This window comes from Ascaphus truei, chromosome 12 (assembly GCF_040206685.1).
Source record: "Ascaphus truei isolate aAscTru1 chromosome 12, aAscTru1.hap1, whole genome shotgun sequence".
NCBI lineage: Eukaryota > Metazoa > Chordata > Amphibia > Anura > Ascaphidae > Ascaphus > Ascaphus truei.
Window position 1 is genome coordinate 20,767,668 of NC_134494.1, and position 21,052 is coordinate 20,788,719.

A 21,052-nucleotide genomic window follows, 5' to 3' on the forward strand; every position below is an offset into this window, starting at 1 on the left:
ATTTACTGCCTGGATTTTTAAAGATGGTGCCCCGCAGTCATCCAATAGGAAAGTCCCGATTTATCATCTCTCGCATGACGTTGCAACTTTCTATTGGCCCGTGGGATTTGGCGGCCATTTTGATCTCCCTAATTGGAGCCGAGACACCAGCAATTACACTGGTAATTATCTCAAGAACATGGGGGGGATCGGACTAAAAAGAACACGGTTCATAACCTATTCAGGTTTGAATGATGTAAAAAAATATATATTTATTTATTTGAGCAAAAATGACTATAAACACACTAAAAATCAAAAGCAGGCTAATTAATCACATTACTTTGTATCTACTATATATTTTGGAAAGTTGTCCGCCTGTTCGCTACGCGTTTGGACACCTCTTAAGATATCGTAACCACATTTTGCATGATGGTTCCTGAGGTCAAGGAGCAGGTTTTTGTCTGTTTCAATCAAGATGGCGGAAGTAAACCTTTCAAAACGGCACTGATTTTATCCAAATTCATCAGGATTCTGATATATCTATGTCTATGTTTCATGGTCTTTGAGCTATGGCTCTACCAGACAGACGCACCGGCTCTTTTATTACCACACATATACTAATAACTGTATTTCATATAACATTTTTCTCCCAGTGGGACTCAAAGTGCTTCAGAATTACAGTACTGTATAGTGTGTGGTATGCAGCATTTACAGTACTGTACAGACACATTGCCTGCCCAGATGAGCTTACAATCTATACAGACACACCATACACACAGACAGATGAGATATATATATATATATATTTCAATTGAAAAAAACTTTTGTTAAAGTGTAGTTAAGATGTGTTGGCAAACCCTTCAAAGGTCTGGAAATTTCGATATTGAGGTGACTTGCAACCTTAACTGCCCCCCCCCCCCCTCATTTGCTGTTGACATCACTAATGACATCACATACAGTAAGACATCAACAATGACAACTGATTTGTATGTTTTTTGCCCTGATCGAAAAACCAAAAATATACTTTACCCAACAACATTAGAATATAAATACTTCATTTTTTTCATCATTAAGAAACTAACAAATGTAATTATTTATAAATCTCCGTATATTACTTACAATTCCCAAGCAGATATGCCGGGTACTTTCATCGACTACACTGTATTTAGGCATGTTTTGTGCCCTGCCAGGTAATATCATTTGTACAAGAATAATATATTTTGATCTGCCTAAGCAACATTTTTTTAAATTGCTTTATTTCCATGTTGTTATCCGAAACACATACATTATTGCAAAATCCTCCATGGATTCTTTAAAAAAAAAAAAAAAAATACATTTGCATCACCGATATTGATTCAAGGAAATAATTTTAGGCCTGCCGCCCCAGTGGGATGAGGTTCTGTTTATTTAAACCTGCAGTTATTCACTTCTACTGAGAACTGAGTAATAGTTCTAACTGCTTAAAGGTGCATACCCTATTTTAAAAAAAACTATTTTTTGCAGATGTTGCCTTTTAAGAAACATCTGCATACTGTCTTTTTCTAATTCTTCTTTTATTAAATTATCTTGAATTAAATGGTTTTGTTGTTTTCTCTTATTGGGAACTGTGGTTTTACTGCCTTCAGATCATGTGCATAATTAAGCAGCAATCCCCTCCCCCTCCTCCCCCCTACTTGTATGTACTGTATGTATGTCTTTATTTATATAGCGCCATTAGTGTACATAGCGCTTCACATTACTAATACACGTGACAATCATATAAATAACAAATAATACAAATAACAGATCATGGGAATAAGCAGTGGTCGACAAACCTATACATTTGCATGCCCCGGGCGAGTGGATTTAACATCGTGGCGAGCTCCTATTGGCCCAAGTAGCACACGTGTGGTACTAGGTGGCGAGTAGATTTTTTTGTTCGGCGAGTAGATTTTTTGGTGATTTGTCGACCACTGGGAATAAGGGCTTCAGACATAAAAGTAACATTTTGGAAGAGGAGTCCCTGCTCCGGGGAGCTTACAATCTAATTGTATTTTTTTAAATTTTAAATTGACCTGAACTGGGAGATCCCACTGGAACTGATCTGCAGCTTCCCGACCTAGTTCCTTTAGACATTTGTATTTTTTGGGGGGCCAGTTTCTCACAATAATATGGTTGTGGGGGTCACCAATAAGAAGCCAGATGATGTCGTGACTTTCTATTGGCCAACAGAACTCCTGTCTGACTCCTGGGGCCATACGGTGCACTGCCATTGTGTCTGGAGATGGGGGAGCGGGGGAGGTTAATGCCTTTGCTGGCAGTAGGTTCAGCAACAAATTGCATTGCAGCCCAGTTTAAAGAGAGAGAAAAAGAATGATTGTTTATTAGAAAACAATGGAGTGGCTCAGTGAGTAAAGGCACTGACTCTGACAACAGTGATGTTTACTTTGAAACCGTGGAGCCCTGTCCGAATTCCGGTGTCCCCTCCGTGTGACCCTGGGCAAGTCCATTTGAACTCCCTGTGCCTCAGGCGCCAAACACAGATTGTAAACTCTCTTTTGGTTCAGGTACAGCCCCCGCCTCATTCTATGTATAGTGATACATTTCGCATGCTACAGAAGTAGCAGATGTTATTGTGGGTTACAATAGCGGGTAGGCCCGTCCCTTTTCCAATTCCTTTTATACGGGCTCTGCTCCCGCTAGTGCGGTGTGTACGTCCTCTATATGGTCACTGTGAAATGCTTTGATTCCCCAGTGGGAGAAAACCACTATATGAAATAAAGTTGTTGTTGTTGTTGTTATGAATATTTAGTAGAGATTCTTTCCCGTTTTATTTAGGTATTTGTAGTATTTGTAGTATTGTAACTTATATTTTTTTTCTTTCACCCGATCAGGATGGCCTATCAGATAATGAGACATTTATTTGTTTCCATTCATCTGAAAGAGGGCTCTGAGTGACTATGTAGCCATGTCTCCTGGCTGCAAACTTGGGCTATAAACTCTGCATCAGATTTACATAGTTACATAGTATGAGGTTGAAAAAACCCGTGCCAAATGTAGACGACAGATACTTATCTTATATCTGTATTATTGATCCAGAGGAAGGCAAACAAAAACCCCCAGTGAAATATCATCTCCCAAGGGGAAAAATAAATTCCTTCCTGACTCCAATAATTAGCAATCAGATTTTTCCCTGCATAAACACCCTTCCCACGTTTCTTTCTTTGGTAAACATCTTATTAAAGAAAACGGTCCTATCGCATACACTGGAATTGTTTTTGCTGTAAAAATATGGTGCATTTTGTTTCTCCATTTTTAGTTGGAGCGCTTTAATCAGTGTCTGATTTCCTATTCGGCCCGGGCCTAAGGCGGTAAAATTTGGGGGCGGCAGGAAGGAGGGCGGCAGACACAGGCAAAAGTGCCTGGGGGCGGTAAATTTGGAAGTCCACCGCTGGCTTTGATGCGTGGTGGCGAAAGGGTGACATTCAATTTAGTTTGCTCCACTCTAAAGAAAAGACGAGGAGATGTATGCGTTTTCTTTATCAGATGCCCATTGAGGAATGAAGACGATAAAAGCAGTACACCATTAATGTTGTTTTTTTGTCATGTCTAAAAAAAAAATAAAAAAAGGTATCAATCGCCTCCTTTTAACTTATTGAACGAATGGCATCGACATGTTTAATAAGGACAGCAACATGTTTAACCTTTAGAGTACCTGGTTGGGCCCAGGTGCGACAGAGGCGATTTTGACAGTCCAGGGTTTTTTAAGGGGTTAATCAGACGGACCGTTCTGGTGAAGCTCTTCCACCCTCATTTACGCCATCGAGGGCCCCGGCGCATCATGTGATCACTCACGCGTCATGGGGTGTCTCCTGAAGTGCCAGAGCTCCCGATACTGGAAATAGGTTAATCGGTTACATTGAGCCGATTTAGACTTCCTTATTTTATTTTTTCAATATATTTTTTTTTTTAAACTTTTAAGAATCTATATTTCATGTTCTGGGCGTTGATTATAATTAATAATATTACGAATATTTATCAGAACTTAAAACTAGAGGTGAATAGTTGTTGGCATTTTTTTTTTAATGGTAATTACAAAGCCATCATTAGTCGAACAGGTACTAATCTGGAACTCACCAGAGACAACGGTAACATTAATTTCTAACGGTGCAAAAAAAGTCCATTCGTTATAATAAAGCTGATTGAATCTTTCTAAGGGAGCCAATTATATTTTTAAGTGTTTTTAAAAAAAAAAAAAAATAATAATGTATCCTGGTACGTGGGATAACCCACTTCAAAGGTTCGCAGTGTGACCCTGAATACTCTCCGTGTAAAAATGCCTCCAGAAGTTTGACTGGCCAGATTTTAAAGCATGTTACAATGTAAATGTTTAAGTAAGTAGCATCAAGTACTTGAAAAGATTTGAATTGTCTAAGAATATTTATAGAATTGCTGATTGGCGCGAGTTACATTTCTCTCTGGTTGGTTAGTGATTGGGATCAGGAGGCAAGCGAGTGGATTAAGATGGAGTTGCTGGTAAAACAGATTTCTAGGCACTGCAAACCGGGAGCTGGAACCCTCTTAGCCAATTATTCCATTAGGAATAATATTATTTTATATGGTGCTGCCAGTATATAAATAAGTGCTGGCAGAATGAAACAGACTTAATTATCTTACAATCTTTCTCTTAGCGCCCAAAGCAAACGGAGATAAAGTCGTTTCGCTGAAGAATTGATTACATTAATAAAAATAAGTACCTTCTTATTTGCCAAGTGGTGCTACTCCATATTAAGACACCTTCTGTGCTCTCTCTTCAGCTGCCAAATATGGAAGATACTTTTACGGCCCCATTCAAGTAAATGGTCCATAAAGCATGATATTTACCAAGCAATGTGTATCAGGGCCATATTTACAAAGCAGTGCTGCTCCATAGTTGCTTTGGTTCTAATCTTTTTGGTTCTGTATTCTAACTTGGGTCTGTAAGTCTCACTTATGGGATCTCTGACTCCAAAAGATATCAACTCTATTTGGTGACAGAAGACATGTGCCACTGTGATTTAGGGGTTTAGGGTAACCAATTTGTCACAAATTACAGAATACCAAACCACTGCATTGCATGTCCTCTCTCCAGATAGCTGTCACTTTTCTGTCTCTGTCCCTTAAACACCCCTTCTTTGATTGCCCAGTCTCCTTGTCCCTCTCTGTATCTATCATGCAGCAGAAGAGTTCTTTGAACACCTGCCAAATACAGGTGCATGTCTAGATATTTGTACATGAAGTTTTAATAAGTGACTGAGCTGCCCTCACTAAACGTATATATTTTTTTCTCTCTCTCTCTCCAGCTGCCAAAAATGTCAGTTACATGGCATCTTCTTCTGCTTGCCTTCGCCTTCCTGGCGTACACACTGGACTCTGCTAAAGCGTACGGGACGGCAGAGACCCTATGCGGAGGGGAGCTGGTCGACACGCTACAGTTTGTCTGCGGAGACAGGGGCTTCTATTTTAGTAAGTCAAACTATCTATCTCTGATCAGTTAAGTGTTAATACATTTAACACATATTGTATTGTATTGTATGTCTTTATTTATATAGCGCCATTAATGTACATAGCGCTTCACAGTAGTAATACATGGGGTAATCAAATAAATAACAGATAATATAAATAACAGATCATGGGAATAAGTGCTTTAGACATAGAAGTAACATTAAGGAAGAGGAGTCCCTGCCCCGAGGAGCTTACAGTCTAATTGGTAGGTAGGGAGAACGTACAGAGACAGTAGGAGGGAGTTCTGGTAAGTGCGTCTGCAGGGGGCCAAGCTTATGTATCATGTGTTCAGAATATCCACAGTGCTATTCATATGCTTCTTTAAGCAAGTGTGTCTTAAGGTGGGTCTTAAAGGTGGATAGAGAGGGTGCAAGTCGGGTACTGAGGGGAAGGGCATTCCAGAGGTGTGGGGCAGTCAGTGAAAAAGGTTTAAGGCGGGAGAGGGCTTTAGATATAAAGGGGGTAGAAAGAAGATATCCTTGAGAAGAACGCAAGAGTCTGGATGGTGCATAACGAGAAATTAGGGCAGAGATGTAAGGAGGGGCAGAAGAGTGTAAAGCTTTAAAAGTGAGGAGAAGAATGGAGTGTGAGATGCGGGATTTGATCGGAAGCCAGGAGAGGGATTTCATGAGGGGAGATGCTGAGACAGATCTAGGAAAGAGTAGAGTGATTCTGGCAGCAGCGTTTAGGATAGATTGTAGGGGAGACAGGTGAGAGGCAGGAAGGCCGGACAGCAGGAGGTTACAGTAATCAAGACGGGAGAGAATAAGGGCCTGAGTCAGAGTTTTAGCAGTCGAGCAACAGAGGAAAGGACGTATCTTTGTTATATTGCGGAGGAAAAAGCGAAAGGTTTTAGAAATGTTTTGAATGTGAGGGGCGAATGTGAGAAAGGAGTCGAACGTGACCCCTAGGCAGCGTGCTTGGGCTACTGGGTGAATGATGGTAGTTCCAACAGTAATGTGGAAGGAGGTAGTAGGGCCAGGTTTGGGAGGAAGTATGAGGAGCTCTGTTTTAGCCATGTTGAGTTTAAGGCGACGGAGGGCCATCCAGGATGATATAGCAGAGACATTCAGAAACTTTGGTTTGTACAGCAGGTGTACGGTCAGGTGTTGAAAAGTATATTTGTGTGTCGTCAGCATAGAGGTGATAATTAAACCCAAAAGATGTTATTAGGTCACCTAGAGAGAGTGTATACAGAGAAAAGAGAAGAGGTCCCAGGACAGAGCCCTGGGGTACCCCCACAGAGAGATCGATAGAGGAGGAGGAGGTGTTAGCAGAAGAGACACTGAAAGTACGATGGGAGAGGTAGGATGAGATCCAGGATAGAGCTTTGTTCCGAATACCAATACAGTGTATAGAAAATATAGGCATATTAAATGTCGTCAACCAACTGCTCCTAGTGTAATTTTAGTTTCTTCAGCCTGGGTCTGTCACCAGATACTGTGAAAACCTAACCACTTTGTTGCCAGAGAAGTCAGCAAATCATTGCAAGTGGTGGTGAAGAGGTTAATCCCAGTGCATTCTGGTTCTGCATTTCTATGGGAAATTGAGAATTGGCACTGGACTCGAATCTCATGCTGACGTCAGGGCTAGGTTGGAGACATTGCGATCGGACGAAGGTAGAGTCCAAAAATGGAACTCCTGGCTCTGGGCATTTGTCTGACAACGAGCTAGGAAGCCAAAATAACGTGACATAGTCACAAACCAACAACACAACTGGTGTAAATGAGATACAGGGGGCGATCCACTGCATGTGCAATCGTCACTTGCTCGTATAATTAAAGTAAATATCCTGTTGAAGAGGCTGTTGCCTACAGACGATTTCCGTTTTTGAAACCAGTATTGTGCCCGTTTTGAAGCAGAGGCTTTGGCAAGTGACCCCTTACATTTCAACAGGCTCTCACTCTTTGAAGTCACAGGGGTTTTCCCCCCCTTTTTTTCCTTCAAATAAAATTGTAATTTAAGTGTTCCAGGTCTTTTCAGTCTCACTTATGTGGGCCCCTATGCCTTGACAGCTATGGATGTATGAGATGCAGAACCTTGGGAAGCAGAGCTAAGTTTTCTCTCTCTCTCTCTGAACAGCTGATAAGAGTTTGTTCTGTGCAGCTTGTGCTGACTGTGCACATTCCTACCCTGTGTGTCCTCCTCCATAATGCTGGCAGGGGAGAAAAGGAGAACCCAGGCAGGAGGCAGAATGGGGGACAGCGGCTCAGTGCGCCAGGCCCCACAAAGACCCTCTTTGTTGCTTCCCGCATTCCAGTGGAGAGTAGAGGTGGGGAGGGGGATTGTTTACTTCTAATTCCCCTTTAACTCGGTTTGATTGATTTGGTAAGAGGGGGGGGGGGGAGGGAGGATGTTTTGAGGTAAAAGAGGGACAAGGATCGGATGCTGAAAGGAAATCGGCAGGATACTTACTTCACACGTCTTGAGAAAGATAGAAGCATGCAGGAAATCTGTATGGCCCCAACAGGCCAGTCATGTCTCGCTGGTTAAAGGGCGGGTGTGTGACCCCAATAAACGTACCGATTTGTCTCTGAATTTGGAGGGCAGCCACAAGTTGCTTTGCGAGCTGCATTGTCACAACACTATACATTTCATGTTTTCCTGCCGTAAAAAGCTTACAATCTAGTTTTTAGCGCGTAAGAAGTAGGGAGATGTCCAAGCTGAAAATAATCTGGGATTGAAACCCGGTTTTCCTGCACCTTCAAATGCAGTCTTGATTGCTGGAGAAGCAGCCTCGCTCATGGAAGGGCCAGTCTCCTTTGTTGGTGGGCCTGTCTCGTTCGTGGAAGGGCCAGTCTCCTTTGTTGGTGTGCCTGTCTCGCTCATGGAAGGGCCAGTCTCCTTTGTTGGTGGGCCTGTGTCGCTCGTGGAAGGGCCAGTCTCCTTTGTTGGTGTGCCTGTCTCGCTCATGGAAGGGCCAGTCTCCTTTGTTGGTGGGACTGTCTCGCTCGTGGAAGGGCCTGTCTCGCTCATGGAAGGGCCAGTCTCCTTTGTTGGTGGGCCTGTCTCGCTGGTGGAAGGGTCAGTCTCCTTTGTTGGTGGGCCTGTCTCGCCCATGGAAGGGCCAGTCTCCTTTGTTGGTGGGCCTGTCTCGCTCATGGAAGGGCCAGTCTCCTTTGTTGGTGGGCCTGTCTCGCTCATGGAAGGGCCAGTCTCCTTTGTTGGTGGACCTGTCAATTTCTGTGGTTACATTTAAGATGGCTGCCTCCCCAGATATCAAAGAAGCCAACAGGACATAGATGTCTGCCCTACAGGGCTCAAGCCGACAACTCGTAACTCAGAAATCAATATGAGTTTGTTGGTACCAGTTAACCTCTCTCAATAGTGTATCTTTAAAGTTGACACACCGGGACAATATTAATGAAATAAAACTCTAGGCTACAACCTCATTCTATCTGCTGAATGGGAGAGCTGCTTTTATAGAGATACTCTGAGAAGTTGGAAAGCGCAGTGGAGCTGTGCGTGAACTCATGGAATTTCACTGCTTTGAGAGCACTCGGCAGATAATTCAAAACAATGATGTTACTTTTTTATCCTAATTACATACTTCCCCCGCCATGTCCTCCAGCAGTTTTTAATTGCAGAGAAATAGTGATGTAACAAAAATGTATGCCACTATGAATTCTCTAAGAAACTCATTCAACTCAACCCCATTCACTGCATCCCTTAAGCTTAGTACGGATTGCATGTTACATAGTTGATGAGGTTGAAAAAAGACGTACGTCCATCAAGTTCAACCTCTGCTAAATTTAGACAACAGATACTTTATCCTATATCTATACTTCCTTATTGATCCAGAGGAAGGCAAACAAAAAACCCCATTAAGGGGAAAAATAAATTCCTTCCTGACTCCAAGAATTGGCAATCGGATTTATCCCTGGATCAACATCCTTCCCATGTTTACTTATTTGGTATATCCCTGTATACCTGTGCAAAAGTGTACTGTGAAACTCTGAAGGACACCGCAAATGTCACTGGATATACAATCCAAACAGTTTTTGGTGCAACCCCTATAATGTTTTCTCCGCTATGGTTTGCTGCCTCTTTGATGAAGATGTTGCTTGCTGTAGATGTGCAGCTCTTTACCCTTTTTAATCCTTTTTACTGTTATCGCTGCTATTCCATTTTCCGGTGCACAAAGCTCCTATCTCGGCATGGAATCGGTAGCATGTCTTACTGACCCATTTCCCCAGCTGACACCTGGGACAAGTATACTGGTCGCTGAAGCCAACTCGAGTCAAGCAAGGAGACTTGGGTTGGCTAGAAGCCAAATGGTGCATGGGGAGATGGGGCCGTGCCAAAGACATTAAATAATCCTACAGTGCTGTACATCAAACACTAAATAAAACTTACTTGGGGGATCAGAGTTGTCCAAAATATCTTCTCATTTAATTATTGTGGACAAAGACATTACAGATACCGCTCAACCCCATTATAGCGCGATCCGTTACAACGCGAATCAGCTTATAACGCGATGTAAGGGTGGCTCCCAATTTTCGTATTTATGAATACTTTACAACACGATTATTGGTATCTTAAATACTTTATTGTACAATGCATACAATTGTACATTATTTCTAACGCGATCCGCTTATAACGCAATGCGATTCTTTGGACCCCAAGCACAGTGTTATAGCAGGGTTGAGCTGTAGTATGTATGATATAGATATATATCTATCTGTGTATAATTTTTAAAACTATATAGAAACCTTGTTTTGTTGCTTTGCATGTTATGAATATATGGCTTTACAATGTATTGCTGGCAGTGATGGGGTTCAAATGCAATGGCCTACCCATGGTATTACCCCTTTATCTTCATACCTCTCTACAGATCACAAGTGGAGGGACTATATATGTTTATCACAGGGATGTTTCATGTGGCTTTTCGCATGGGGTCAGATACTCCTGGTTTTTGACTTCCATACAGGATTCCAGACTGATTTGCTTAGGAAAAAAAACGTTACCAATGTCTGGCTGTTACTATTGAAGTATAATAGCATTTTGCGCTTATGCAAGTAGTTTTATTATCTAGGTTGTAATGGGGAGCCTTGTGTTTTTTGGGGGGCGCACAAATCTCTAAACGCACACACAACATATACAAACTTTTACTTTTTTATGTAAAGTTTCCCACACAATTATTTGTAAATACTGTTTCAAGTACAGCTCAACCCCCTTATAACGCTGTGCTTGGGGTCCAAAGAATCGCATCGCGTTATAAGCAGATCGCGTTAGAAATAATGTACAATTGTATGCATTGTACAATAAAGTATTTAAGACACCAATAATCGTGTTGTAAAGTATTCATAAATACAAAAATTGGGAGCCACGCGGGCATCGCGTTATAAACGGATTCGCGTTGTAACGGATCGCGCTATAACGGTGTTGAGCTGTAATACTATGGAATAATGTATGTGAAACCTGGATTGACCTATTATGGTGGAATGGCTGCTTTTTCGATGTATTAATGTTTGCAGAGGTGCAGATGGTGTACATTACAGGCCCTTTGAGCAGATAATGAGTTAATTTTGCTCCTAACAGGATAGAAGATAATGAAAAAGAGCTGACTGGGCTTAGTTTGACACCCCCTATCCATAGCTGAAATCCAAGCCTGCTGTTTACATGGCCTGCTCTGCTGGTAATCAGCCATCGGAGCCAAGGGACATGGACATGCCTTTTGTTCTTCAGGCTTTGCTTAGGTGGAGGGTAGGGTGAAATTTCTGTCCGTTAGAGCTTACACTCTAAATAAACTGAGGTTGCAAGAAGCCAGTCTTTCACTTCGGAGGTTCCTCTTCTCAATATGACACGTATGTTTCTGTGCTCTAATCGTTCTGGAAGGAAGCATCATTCATATTCGTCAAGGAATGGCGTGATGATGGCCTCAGTTTTTGATCTAAATGATCATGATGCTGAAGTACAGTAACTGCACTTGTTACAGGCTGCTGGGGAAAGGCCTGGAGTGAAAACCTGGAAGTGGTACAACCTTCCTTTTTATAATAAAAAAAAAAGGAGGAAAACATAAGTTTTTTTGATGCCTTCATTACAGATGGAGGCATATAAACCATTACAATGTAATGTATCTATCATGCAACAATATACCGTATGTTGTAAGCAGAGTTTAGAAAACTCAATCCTAAAAACTTTGGCCAAAGACCATTTACCGTATATGGGTGCATATGCAGAAATCTAGTATAATAGATCTTATTAAAATAAATAAAAAATGAAGCAATACAGTAGGTCTACGTATTAAAATATCCACAAAAGCATAATCCCCTGGAAAGACGTTGGTTGTAAACTGTCTGCCTGCTTCCTCCCCAGGCAGGTCTAATGGGCGCTCCAATCGCAGGTCAAGCCGGGGGATTGTGGAGGAATGTTGCTTCCGGAGCTGTGATCTGGACCTGCTGGAGACGTACTGTGCCAAACCGGCCAAGAATGAGCGGGACCTATCCACGGCGCCTGCCACTGTAATGCCACCACTGAGCAAGGTGAGGGGATGTGGGTGGTTATACGGAAGTGTTCGGAGGGATGCTCGGGGAAACGTGGCCGCGCTATATGTGTAGGCATCTGCTAAGTCATTAACAAGGTTTCAGTACGTGATGTACTTGTGCACAAGAGGAGGGCAGTGCAGGTTAAGCTGAAGGTGTTTGCCACGGATTAGACTGTTGCGGTTGGGCAGTAGGTGTATCTGTTGGCAAAACAACCAGCTTTCATTTAGGACTAGTCACTAAACAGAGGGAGTTATGCTTACACATTTGTAGATCTATTTAGAATCGCTTTATACTGATGTACCTAACGTTTCAAGGGATGGTCCCAGCTGTGTACTTCAGCCTCAACATGTATTGCCATATCATTGTACCCACTAAATCAGGGGTCTGCAACCTCAAAAGATAGAAGAGACATTTTATAAAAAATGTCTTTCTCCAAAATATTCCCAGAGCCGCAACACATGCATGAATATTACACCCACACAAACACATACATATACTCTACACACGCTAATAGGTATATACTGTATAAGCATTAACAAACAACAACATATGTGGGGGAATAAAATGCATCTCACAATAAGTCCCTTTATTATTTAGTTTTTTTCATTGTTTTTCTGTGCAAAACTGTGAAATTTACAAATACACCATACATACAATAGCCCCCCAAAACATCTGCATGACCCCCCCAAATATACACACCACAACCTCCCCCCCAAATACACACACAAACACTACCCCCCCAATACGCGTGTATGTGTAATAATATATAATACACACACACATTCGGCCTCTCTCCCTCACTGTCCTGCTGGGGGGAGGGGGTTGGGCTCTGTGAAGACGGCTCGTTTCCAGCTTGGGACAGTACAGGAGAGAGGCAGGCAATCAGCTGGGGAGACATCGGGGCAGGTGACAAGAGGCCTGACCAGTGCTGGCCGGGCCCCCCTGCAGCCACCGCCTGGATAGTGAGGGAGAGAGGCAGCAGCTGGGGGTCAGCAACCTGCAGAAGCCGCATGTAGGTGTGGAAAGAGCCGTTGGTTGCCGACCCCTGCACTAAACGTTCTGGATTTATAAGTGACTTATAAAGGAAGACTACCTTATAAATAGGGACAGAGGGCCAGAATGTTGATAACCGAGACGCACCCATTTTTTTTTGCCCATGCAGGACTTGTTCCACAAGCATTCTCACGCCAAGTACTCCAAATATGACGTCTGGCAGAGGAAGTCCACTCAGCGCCTGCGAAGAGGAGTCCCCGCCATCGTGCGTGCCCGCCAGTACCGGTGGCAGGTGCAGCAGATTGAAGAATCAGAGCAGGCTGTATTGCACCGTCCCCTTGCAACCTTGTCCGTTAAGCGACCTCTCCATCTCCAGCAAGGCTCCGAGTCCTCCTCCCACAATTGAGCCATGGACATCTCCTACGTAGGATTCCACTGCCATCCATTTTTGTTTTTCTATTTTTCCCCCCCGTCATCTCTGAAAGGAAGGGGGATCAGGTCAGGCCTCACCCCTTCTCTATATATCCCTGGCTGGGCAACAGAGGCGAGGCTATAGAGCTCCTTATGGCACCTCACCAAGGAGCAGAAGGAGCAAAACGAGATGCCAAATCAGGAACAAGATTGAAAAGTGGTTTTGGCGGAAAGCTTTCTGTGGATTTTTGTGTCCTGTTATTTTTCTGTTCTTCCTGCATTTCGAACTGCAAATCCATATGTGTGTACATACTGTATGAACAAATGTATGCAACCACACAAATAGATATATATGTATATAGACTGTATATACATATACACACAAAAATATGCAACAAAAAAAACAGCTGGTTGTGGCACATCGTGACTTAACTGTGCCGTTGGGGAACACAAAATGCACACATATCTCACCAGTGGAAGTATTATCAATTTTCAACCCAAATCCTTGATTTATAGGATGAAAAGAGGAAAAAAAAAACAGTGCTGAAAGGGGAATTCGGCTTCCCTTTATGTACACTACTCTTTGTCTGTTCTTTTGTATGTCGATGTTCGATTTCTTTGCACCTTTTATATGCCTAAAAAGAATTGAGGGCATGTAAGGTTTTTTTTTTTTTTTTAGTTTTTTTTCTTTTTAAATCTTAATTCCTTCAGTGTCAGCGGGGTCTGCAATGTAATGCGTTGTAGGCCCCGCCTCCGGCGCTGATGGAGTTAAGCACAAGAATTCCAAATGTATTTGCACCTTTTTTAAATCAATGAGAATAAAGAAGGGAGGGGAAAGTAGGCAGAGGGCGTTTTTTTTATTTTTGTGGGAGCGCCGTCTGCTTTGCACGTGCCACAAATCGCGATGATTTTATACATATATAATATATATTATATACAGTATATTTTTTTTTTTGCAAAACGGGAAAAACAAAACAAAAACGAGCACTATTTTTTTTTTAATGGGAATTTCTTTTTTTTATTTGTGTAGCAGCAAAAGAGGGAGATGTGATGTTAAGCGCGATATGTTATGGTGCTACAGTCTTTCGGAGGGGAAGAGGTGTGGGGGGTGAGATTTTGGAACATAGCGAAAGTAACAGAAGGGAAATTATACATTGAACATGAAAAAATTGAGGCTTTTCGTTTTAGGAAAAGTATAACTCTTATATTTTATTTTTTCTTCTCTGAATGATGTTGAGGGTGTCATGTGGAAAAACAAAGCCACTCGTAGTCACACGAATACACACTGTCACTGTATAGACATCCATAAACCACGTGTCTAGATTAAAAGGGAATTTCATTCTGTTGTGTATACAGATAGATATATATTTTTCCACCGTACAAAAACCTCTAGCGGCGATCTAATGTTCTTAGATAGGACAACATTACAAACGTCAGAAGGTGCAAGTTGTCTGTATTATATAATTTATAGGGCTGTCACCTAACCAGATTAAAGAGACCGTGTTGGTTTTTAATTAGGGATTAGGGAGGTGGTAAAAGCCAGTACTGACAATTTCAGGAGTTGAAAGCCTCAGCCAGGTTAGGATTTTAAGGGGCCTTTTCTATATCAGCCGATCGTTCTGTTTTTGGCCGAAATACCCCATTGAAGTTCATTGGGATTTTGAACCCGATGGCGGATTTGGAATAAGCTCTCCAATCGCCCAACTCCAGAATATTTACCATCACTGGCTACGGCTTTTTCTTTAAGTTCTTCAGGTCCCGCTAATTGTTGGGCTGCGTAACAACGTTGGGCTGCTTAACGTGCCACCATGGCACTTATGAGATTAAGCAGAAGCTTGGCCGTAGCCCTGTTTAAAATCACAATCAACCAAAAATGGGGTTATAGCAGTTGGCTGGGACTATGGCCCTTTGATTCAATTCTGCCCCTCACTATTAACGTTCTCATTTATGGAGCGCATTTGCCATTACTGGATCAAAACCTCTCCCCGTTTTATAATAAACAGACTGGGTATCTGCACTCCCAGCCCACCAATGCTCTTTCTTGGGAAACAAAAACACAAGAGTGTCATGTGCATTTTGTGGGATGCCTGTTGTAATAATTGGATGGATGTAGGTGAAGTCACCAGCAGCCATGTTTGCCTATCCCAGGTCGATGGTGACTTCAGAGGAGGTTTGCGTACGTTTTCATCATGGAGGCGCCTCGTGGCGACATTTTGGTCTGCTTTCTGTTGTGGCTAATACTGTCAGGAAGCAGTCTGGCAGCCACCATATCGTACTGTAAAGAATCTGCTATCCGTGGAAAAAGAATATCTTCAAAAGTATGCCTCCATTCAATCCAACTTCTTGGGTGGTCTCCCTTTTATGAACAAAAAAAATGTCAAAAAGAAAATTAAATTAAGAATGGATTGCGTATTCATTTTTCACGGTGAAGCAGATTCCAGTCAAGAACTGCTGCTTTCAGTGAGCAAAACAAAACATTGAACCCCCAGCGCGTTTCAGAGGCGTAACAAGACAGGGCTCATCAAATGCAAGGCACATAGTCTTTTGCGCAGACAGGGTAGCTACCTGAACGGTGGGCAGTGATTTCTTCAGAGATGTGCCAACCGATCTCGTTGCAGTTTGTGTATTTGCCATCTGTGCGCAAAATTCACAAACGTTTTGCACTTTTTTTTTTACCTGTGAACATGTCCTCTTTTATTTCTGTTTTTTTTTTTACATTTCGCCCCAAAAAACGGCGAAATGACGACATCACAAACTGTTGCGTATATTTTGCTCGTCTCCAGGTTTCGTCTCCCTGCAGAGATGGGACTCGGTTCAATGCATGTTCTCCTTTCTCGCCTTTTTTTTTTTTTTTTAAACTGTTGCCTTTCAAAAATGTTTTCAAATCCATTTCAAGTACTGGCAAAACTGGGACTTTGACCACCTCACCCTTCTCTGATTTCCTACTCAATAGGCTGCGAATACATTTTCCCCGTGCTGGGGGAGAGTTCACCTCCATTCCAATGGACGAGACCAATATCTCCCGCACGGGGGAAGGCACCTTCACATCATAATGTTCCTTCTGTACCAGTAGCATTGCACTCATTCGTTATATTACACTTCCTGTTGCTTTGTGTTAGAGCAGCGATGCCATCTACTTGCCCGCTGTTTGCTGCCACTTACAGAACAGGCACGTTTTCACTACTTTGCAATGCTTTTGCTGGCCTTTTCGCTGGCAGAAGGGGCCCACCCACAGCACATTGCTGTCAGTGACACTAGCGTGAAAGCGGGCGAGTAGATGGCAGAGCTGATGTACTAGTTGTTCTTGCTTCGCTGCCTTATCTACATCACATAAAGAAAAACCCGGGAAGACTACTTGAATTGTATAATATTTCATGTGGAGGAGGAGAAATGTGGGCTTGGGTGGGAGGGTGTAATAGGTTCTTTTTACTGTGTAATCTTTTTTTTTTTTTAATGTTAATATTATTATCTTGCAATGTTGAGCCATGATGCCTTTTTAAAATAAAATTTAAAAAAAAACACAAAAAAAAAAACATAACTGACCCTGCAATATGACAGGAATAAAGAAAAAAGAAAAAACAGCCTTATTTATTGATGTTACAAAATGAGGACGGATTTTGAGAGGGGAGAAAATAGTTCAAATAAGGTGTAAAATATCAAAACTTTGAAAGAGGGAGCAACTCTCCCCCCCCTCTATCCCCCCTGATGTCTTATTTTGTACTTTTTAGTTTGTACTTTTTAAAAGAGAACTTTCGTCAACGCTTTGTACCAAAAAAAAAAAAAAAAAACACGCACACAAAAAAAAAACCCCAACAAAATCAAAATGGTGGGAGAGAGAGAAAAAAAACAATGTTGTTTGCTGGCCGGGTTTCACTAAACTGTTACCTTTCATATAGCGATGGTCGTGTCACACTTTTGCAAAAACAGGTGTTGGTAGCCCAAATAGCAGGTCTGAGCCATTTCAATTTTGTAAGAAGTCAGCATGCAGATTTCTTACAGGTGTGCGTTTCCATTTCTAAAGGGCAATGCAAATTGTGACCTTTCCTTCAGGTTTGATATTGGAGAGCGCTCGTTAACTGTTGGATGGACTTGTCCTTCTTCCCGATGTTATACAGTACGTGGTAGCCTCTTATGGCAGGGAATGGAGAGGGGGGGAAGAGTCATTTTCTTGTTGGTCTTATCAAAGTGATGTCTCAGATCTAGTTCTCTGATGCTGCAAGGGATGCTTCAGACAGGTCTTTACACAAGGAGATTCAGCATTCGGACAGCTGAATTCAACTCCAAGACCAATTTGAGTCATATGCACCCAAACTGTATCTATCTATTACACAGCAGTTTAAAGGACTTGGTTACTGCACAGAAGCAAACAGCATCTGCATCCGTTATTCACTGACATTTTCAGGCTTTTCTCTGTTTCCGCTGAATCTTACTGAACAATGTTATGTCACGATTTTGTATCATACACGTTCTGCCTTACTTGCTGGAAAATGAAAGCAAAGTAACTATTGATGCAGCTGATTACAAGGGTCTATGTTTGGTAGAGCCAAAGCGCAGTGCCATTTTTTTTTTCGTCAGCCATTTCTAGAGGCCTATTCAGAACTGGAACCGCTCATTATTCACGTGGGCGGACTTATTGGCCTCTGCACTATATGAAGGAAATGTTTTATATGCATTGGCATTGGACTGCTGGCTCTTCATGGATATATCGCTAAGTGATGGATTTTTTTTTATGTCAAGGAAAGGATACGTGTGTGTCCTAACTTGCCCAAACTTTATATGCACTCAGCATTATATGCAACTCAACAACCGCCCAGATTCTGCACCTATTGTACCTTTTTTTATTTGTAATATCATATCAATAAAGCAAATCTATCATACCGTCAGGAAGTATGGTGTTCAGTATTATTTATTTATGGCACTGCATTCCTCATTAAATAAATGTTTTAGCACCATCCCAGACAGGTTTTAAGCTACATTTTAAGTGCATCCATACAGCATATTTTTGGCCTGCACAGTGCAGCATTCAAAGAAAAATAAGGGATAGAGAATGAGCATTATTACTACTCGAGTTCGCATTAGCCGCTGGTGTTTCTGAAGGAAGCCTAAGCGGGAAAAAAAACCAAATCAAGAACGACAACAAAGAATTCAACTTAAAATAAATAAAACCTCCCTCTCTCCCAGTTTCTATTTCATCCCCATCCCTGATCATTTTATAATCCATATATGAAGTTGATCCCTAAGAAAGGGTGCCGGACGGAATACAGAACGGAATACAGTTCCTTGTGTCCCGCCTCCCCTTCCCCCCTCACCACACAAACACAATTATCCCAGGGTAAGATAAGGTACAGAGAGATGACCTGGTTTCCCCTGGGATCACAATACCATTCAAATCCCTGACCAATGCACCGCAGAGTCTCACACAAGGTGCCCTGGAGAGACACATTTTAGCAAACAGATGTTGACATATAAGCTACTTTAAAAATAGGGTTGTGTTCTACTTTTGCACAGATCTGGGATCTATGTATCAACCTCACTGCGGTTAAAGCTCTAGTTCTCCCTACTCATTTTGTTCCCCCCCCCTTTTTTTCCCCCTTTACATAGGGGGAAATGAGGGTTAATTTGAGCTGCAAGGACCCACTGATTTCTGAGATACATACCTCCATACCCGAGATACCGAACCTGTAAACTTAGTTATGGTACCGTCCCACCCAGGGGTAACAAAATGGCCAATAGGAAGCTGCGGTGGATCCTATTGGAGCATGTGATCTGGGGGATTTAAGCAAACGGGGACGGGCAGTGTTCCTATTGGACCAAAAAGTAGGTCATTGTCTCCTTTTATTTTTAGACAAGTCTAAGGGACTTTAATACATTAAGCTGTGATACTGCTGATGGGGTCAATAGATCGCAGTTTCATAAATAACCCCCTTAGTATTGTGAAATAATTTTTTTCATTTCTCCATAGTAGTAACCAAATACATTTGGGGGGGAAGGGGGATTTTACCATCTTTACCTGATGTCTTTGTGCAAAAAGACTGTTTGTAAACTTATTACATATGCACGGAAACTGTTGATCCAGACTCTTCTCCCATTGCTGTTTTATTTGGCTTCTGATGACAGCATAATTGGTTTAAAGAGACTGATGGGAAAGATAAATAAATACCAGATACCTGTAGCATTAGCATGAAACCGGCAATTCCACAAGAAGAGGTATTTGTAAACAACTTATCAATGTAATAGGCTTGAAGGATTAACCCTTTGGGTGGGGTGCCCTATAGACGTACCTGCTACGCCACGGGGTCTGGCACTGCAGGGGCCCCATGATGTAGGCCTCCCCCTCCCTACGACATTGCAGCTTCCTGTTGGACCACAGGACACATGAGATTTGACAGACATGTGGATGTTCGTAAGAGGAAGAGAGAAACACCAGCGACAAAACAAGTAAGTATCTCTGTAACAAGGGCGTCTTTCAAGTTCAAAACAGATCGTTTCAGCCCCAGGAAGACACCATCGTTAGAATTCTGTAAAAAGGTCGATCAAAGTTAAAAACAGGCAGGTGGGATTGCTACCTCTTTAGGGACCACAACACTCTCCCCCCTCCCCCCCACAAAGTAGGTGCAAAATTGGGTAGATACAATTATAATAGGTGCATTCTTTGACTACTCAATTATTTCTCCCATAACCACTCCACAAATGACTCACTGACGCTAGTGGGACCATATTGGTACGTAGCAGCTTGATACATTGTTGCTAAGTGACACACGTTCTCAATGATTCTACTTGCAGATATTAAGACTACTTGTGTCTCTTTTCCAGGGAACCATTAAAAGCACCAATCTGGGTTCTGTCTGAACACTGTCTGCACTGAGAGGTCCTCCGGGTTTCAGCCACATTATTTATATCCTCTTGCCGCCTTTCTGTAGTTCCAGACATTCACTCCCTCTCTCGGCCAATAAAAACTCTGCAATGTCCTCGCCAGATTATGTCACTGTTTTCTACTGGTGACCCCAAGTTGTAAGATATGGGGTTAGCCTCAACCCTCCCGGCTCTATTATATACACACTCCAAGCTCCAATGCACATGTGACAAATGATTTAGTTCATTTATATGTTTTTTCTTCTCAAAACTATTGGTCAATTAGTTCAATCTTTTGCCCTGAACATGTTAAGCTGCAACCACGTCAATATCATAACCTATCAGCAGGTCCTACACCACCCACACACCCTTTCAGCAGGTCCTACACCACCCACATGACCTTTCAGCAGGTCCTACACTACCCACCCCGTCTCAGCAGGTCCTACACTACCCACACCCTCTCAGCAAGTCCGACACTATCCACACGACCTCTCATCAGGTCCTACCCCACACCCACACCCCTTTCAGCAGGTACTGCACTACCCATATGACTCATCAGCAGGTCCTACACTACCTACACCCTCTCTCAGCAGGTCCTACACTACCCAGACCCTCTCAGCAAGTCTGACACTAACAACACACCCTCTCAGCAGGTCCTACACTACCCACACAACCTCTCAGCATGTCCTACACCACCCACATGACCTCTCAGCAGGTCCTACACCACCCACACAACCTCTCAGCAGGTCCTACACCACCCACACACCCTCTCGGCAAGTCCTACACCACCCACACAACCTCTCAAC

At 42.5% G+C, this 21,052-nt stretch overlaps 1 protein-coding gene across 2 annotated transcripts in view; it reads left to right on the forward strand.

Annotated features, from left to right (window-relative positions):
* IGF2 (insulin like growth factor 2) overlaps positions 1 to 18,273 on the forward strand; it is a 33,065-nt gene extending 14,792 nt beyond the window's left edge. For both annotated transcript variants that reach the window (XM_075566911.1, XM_075566912.1), the window contains exons 2-4: positions 5,301 to 5,463; positions 11,821 to 11,987; positions 13,153 to 18,273. In XM_075566911.1, coding sequence (XP_075423026.1) covers positions 5,301 to 5,463; positions 11,821 to 11,987; positions 13,153 to 13,389 — 567 coding nt within the window. In that variant the 3' untranslated portion in view covers positions 13,390 to 18,273. The remainder of the gene's footprint in view (positions 1 to 5,300; positions 5,464 to 11,820; positions 11,988 to 13,152) is intronic.
* The last annotated feature ends 2,779 nt before the right edge of the window (positions 18,274 to 21,052 follow it).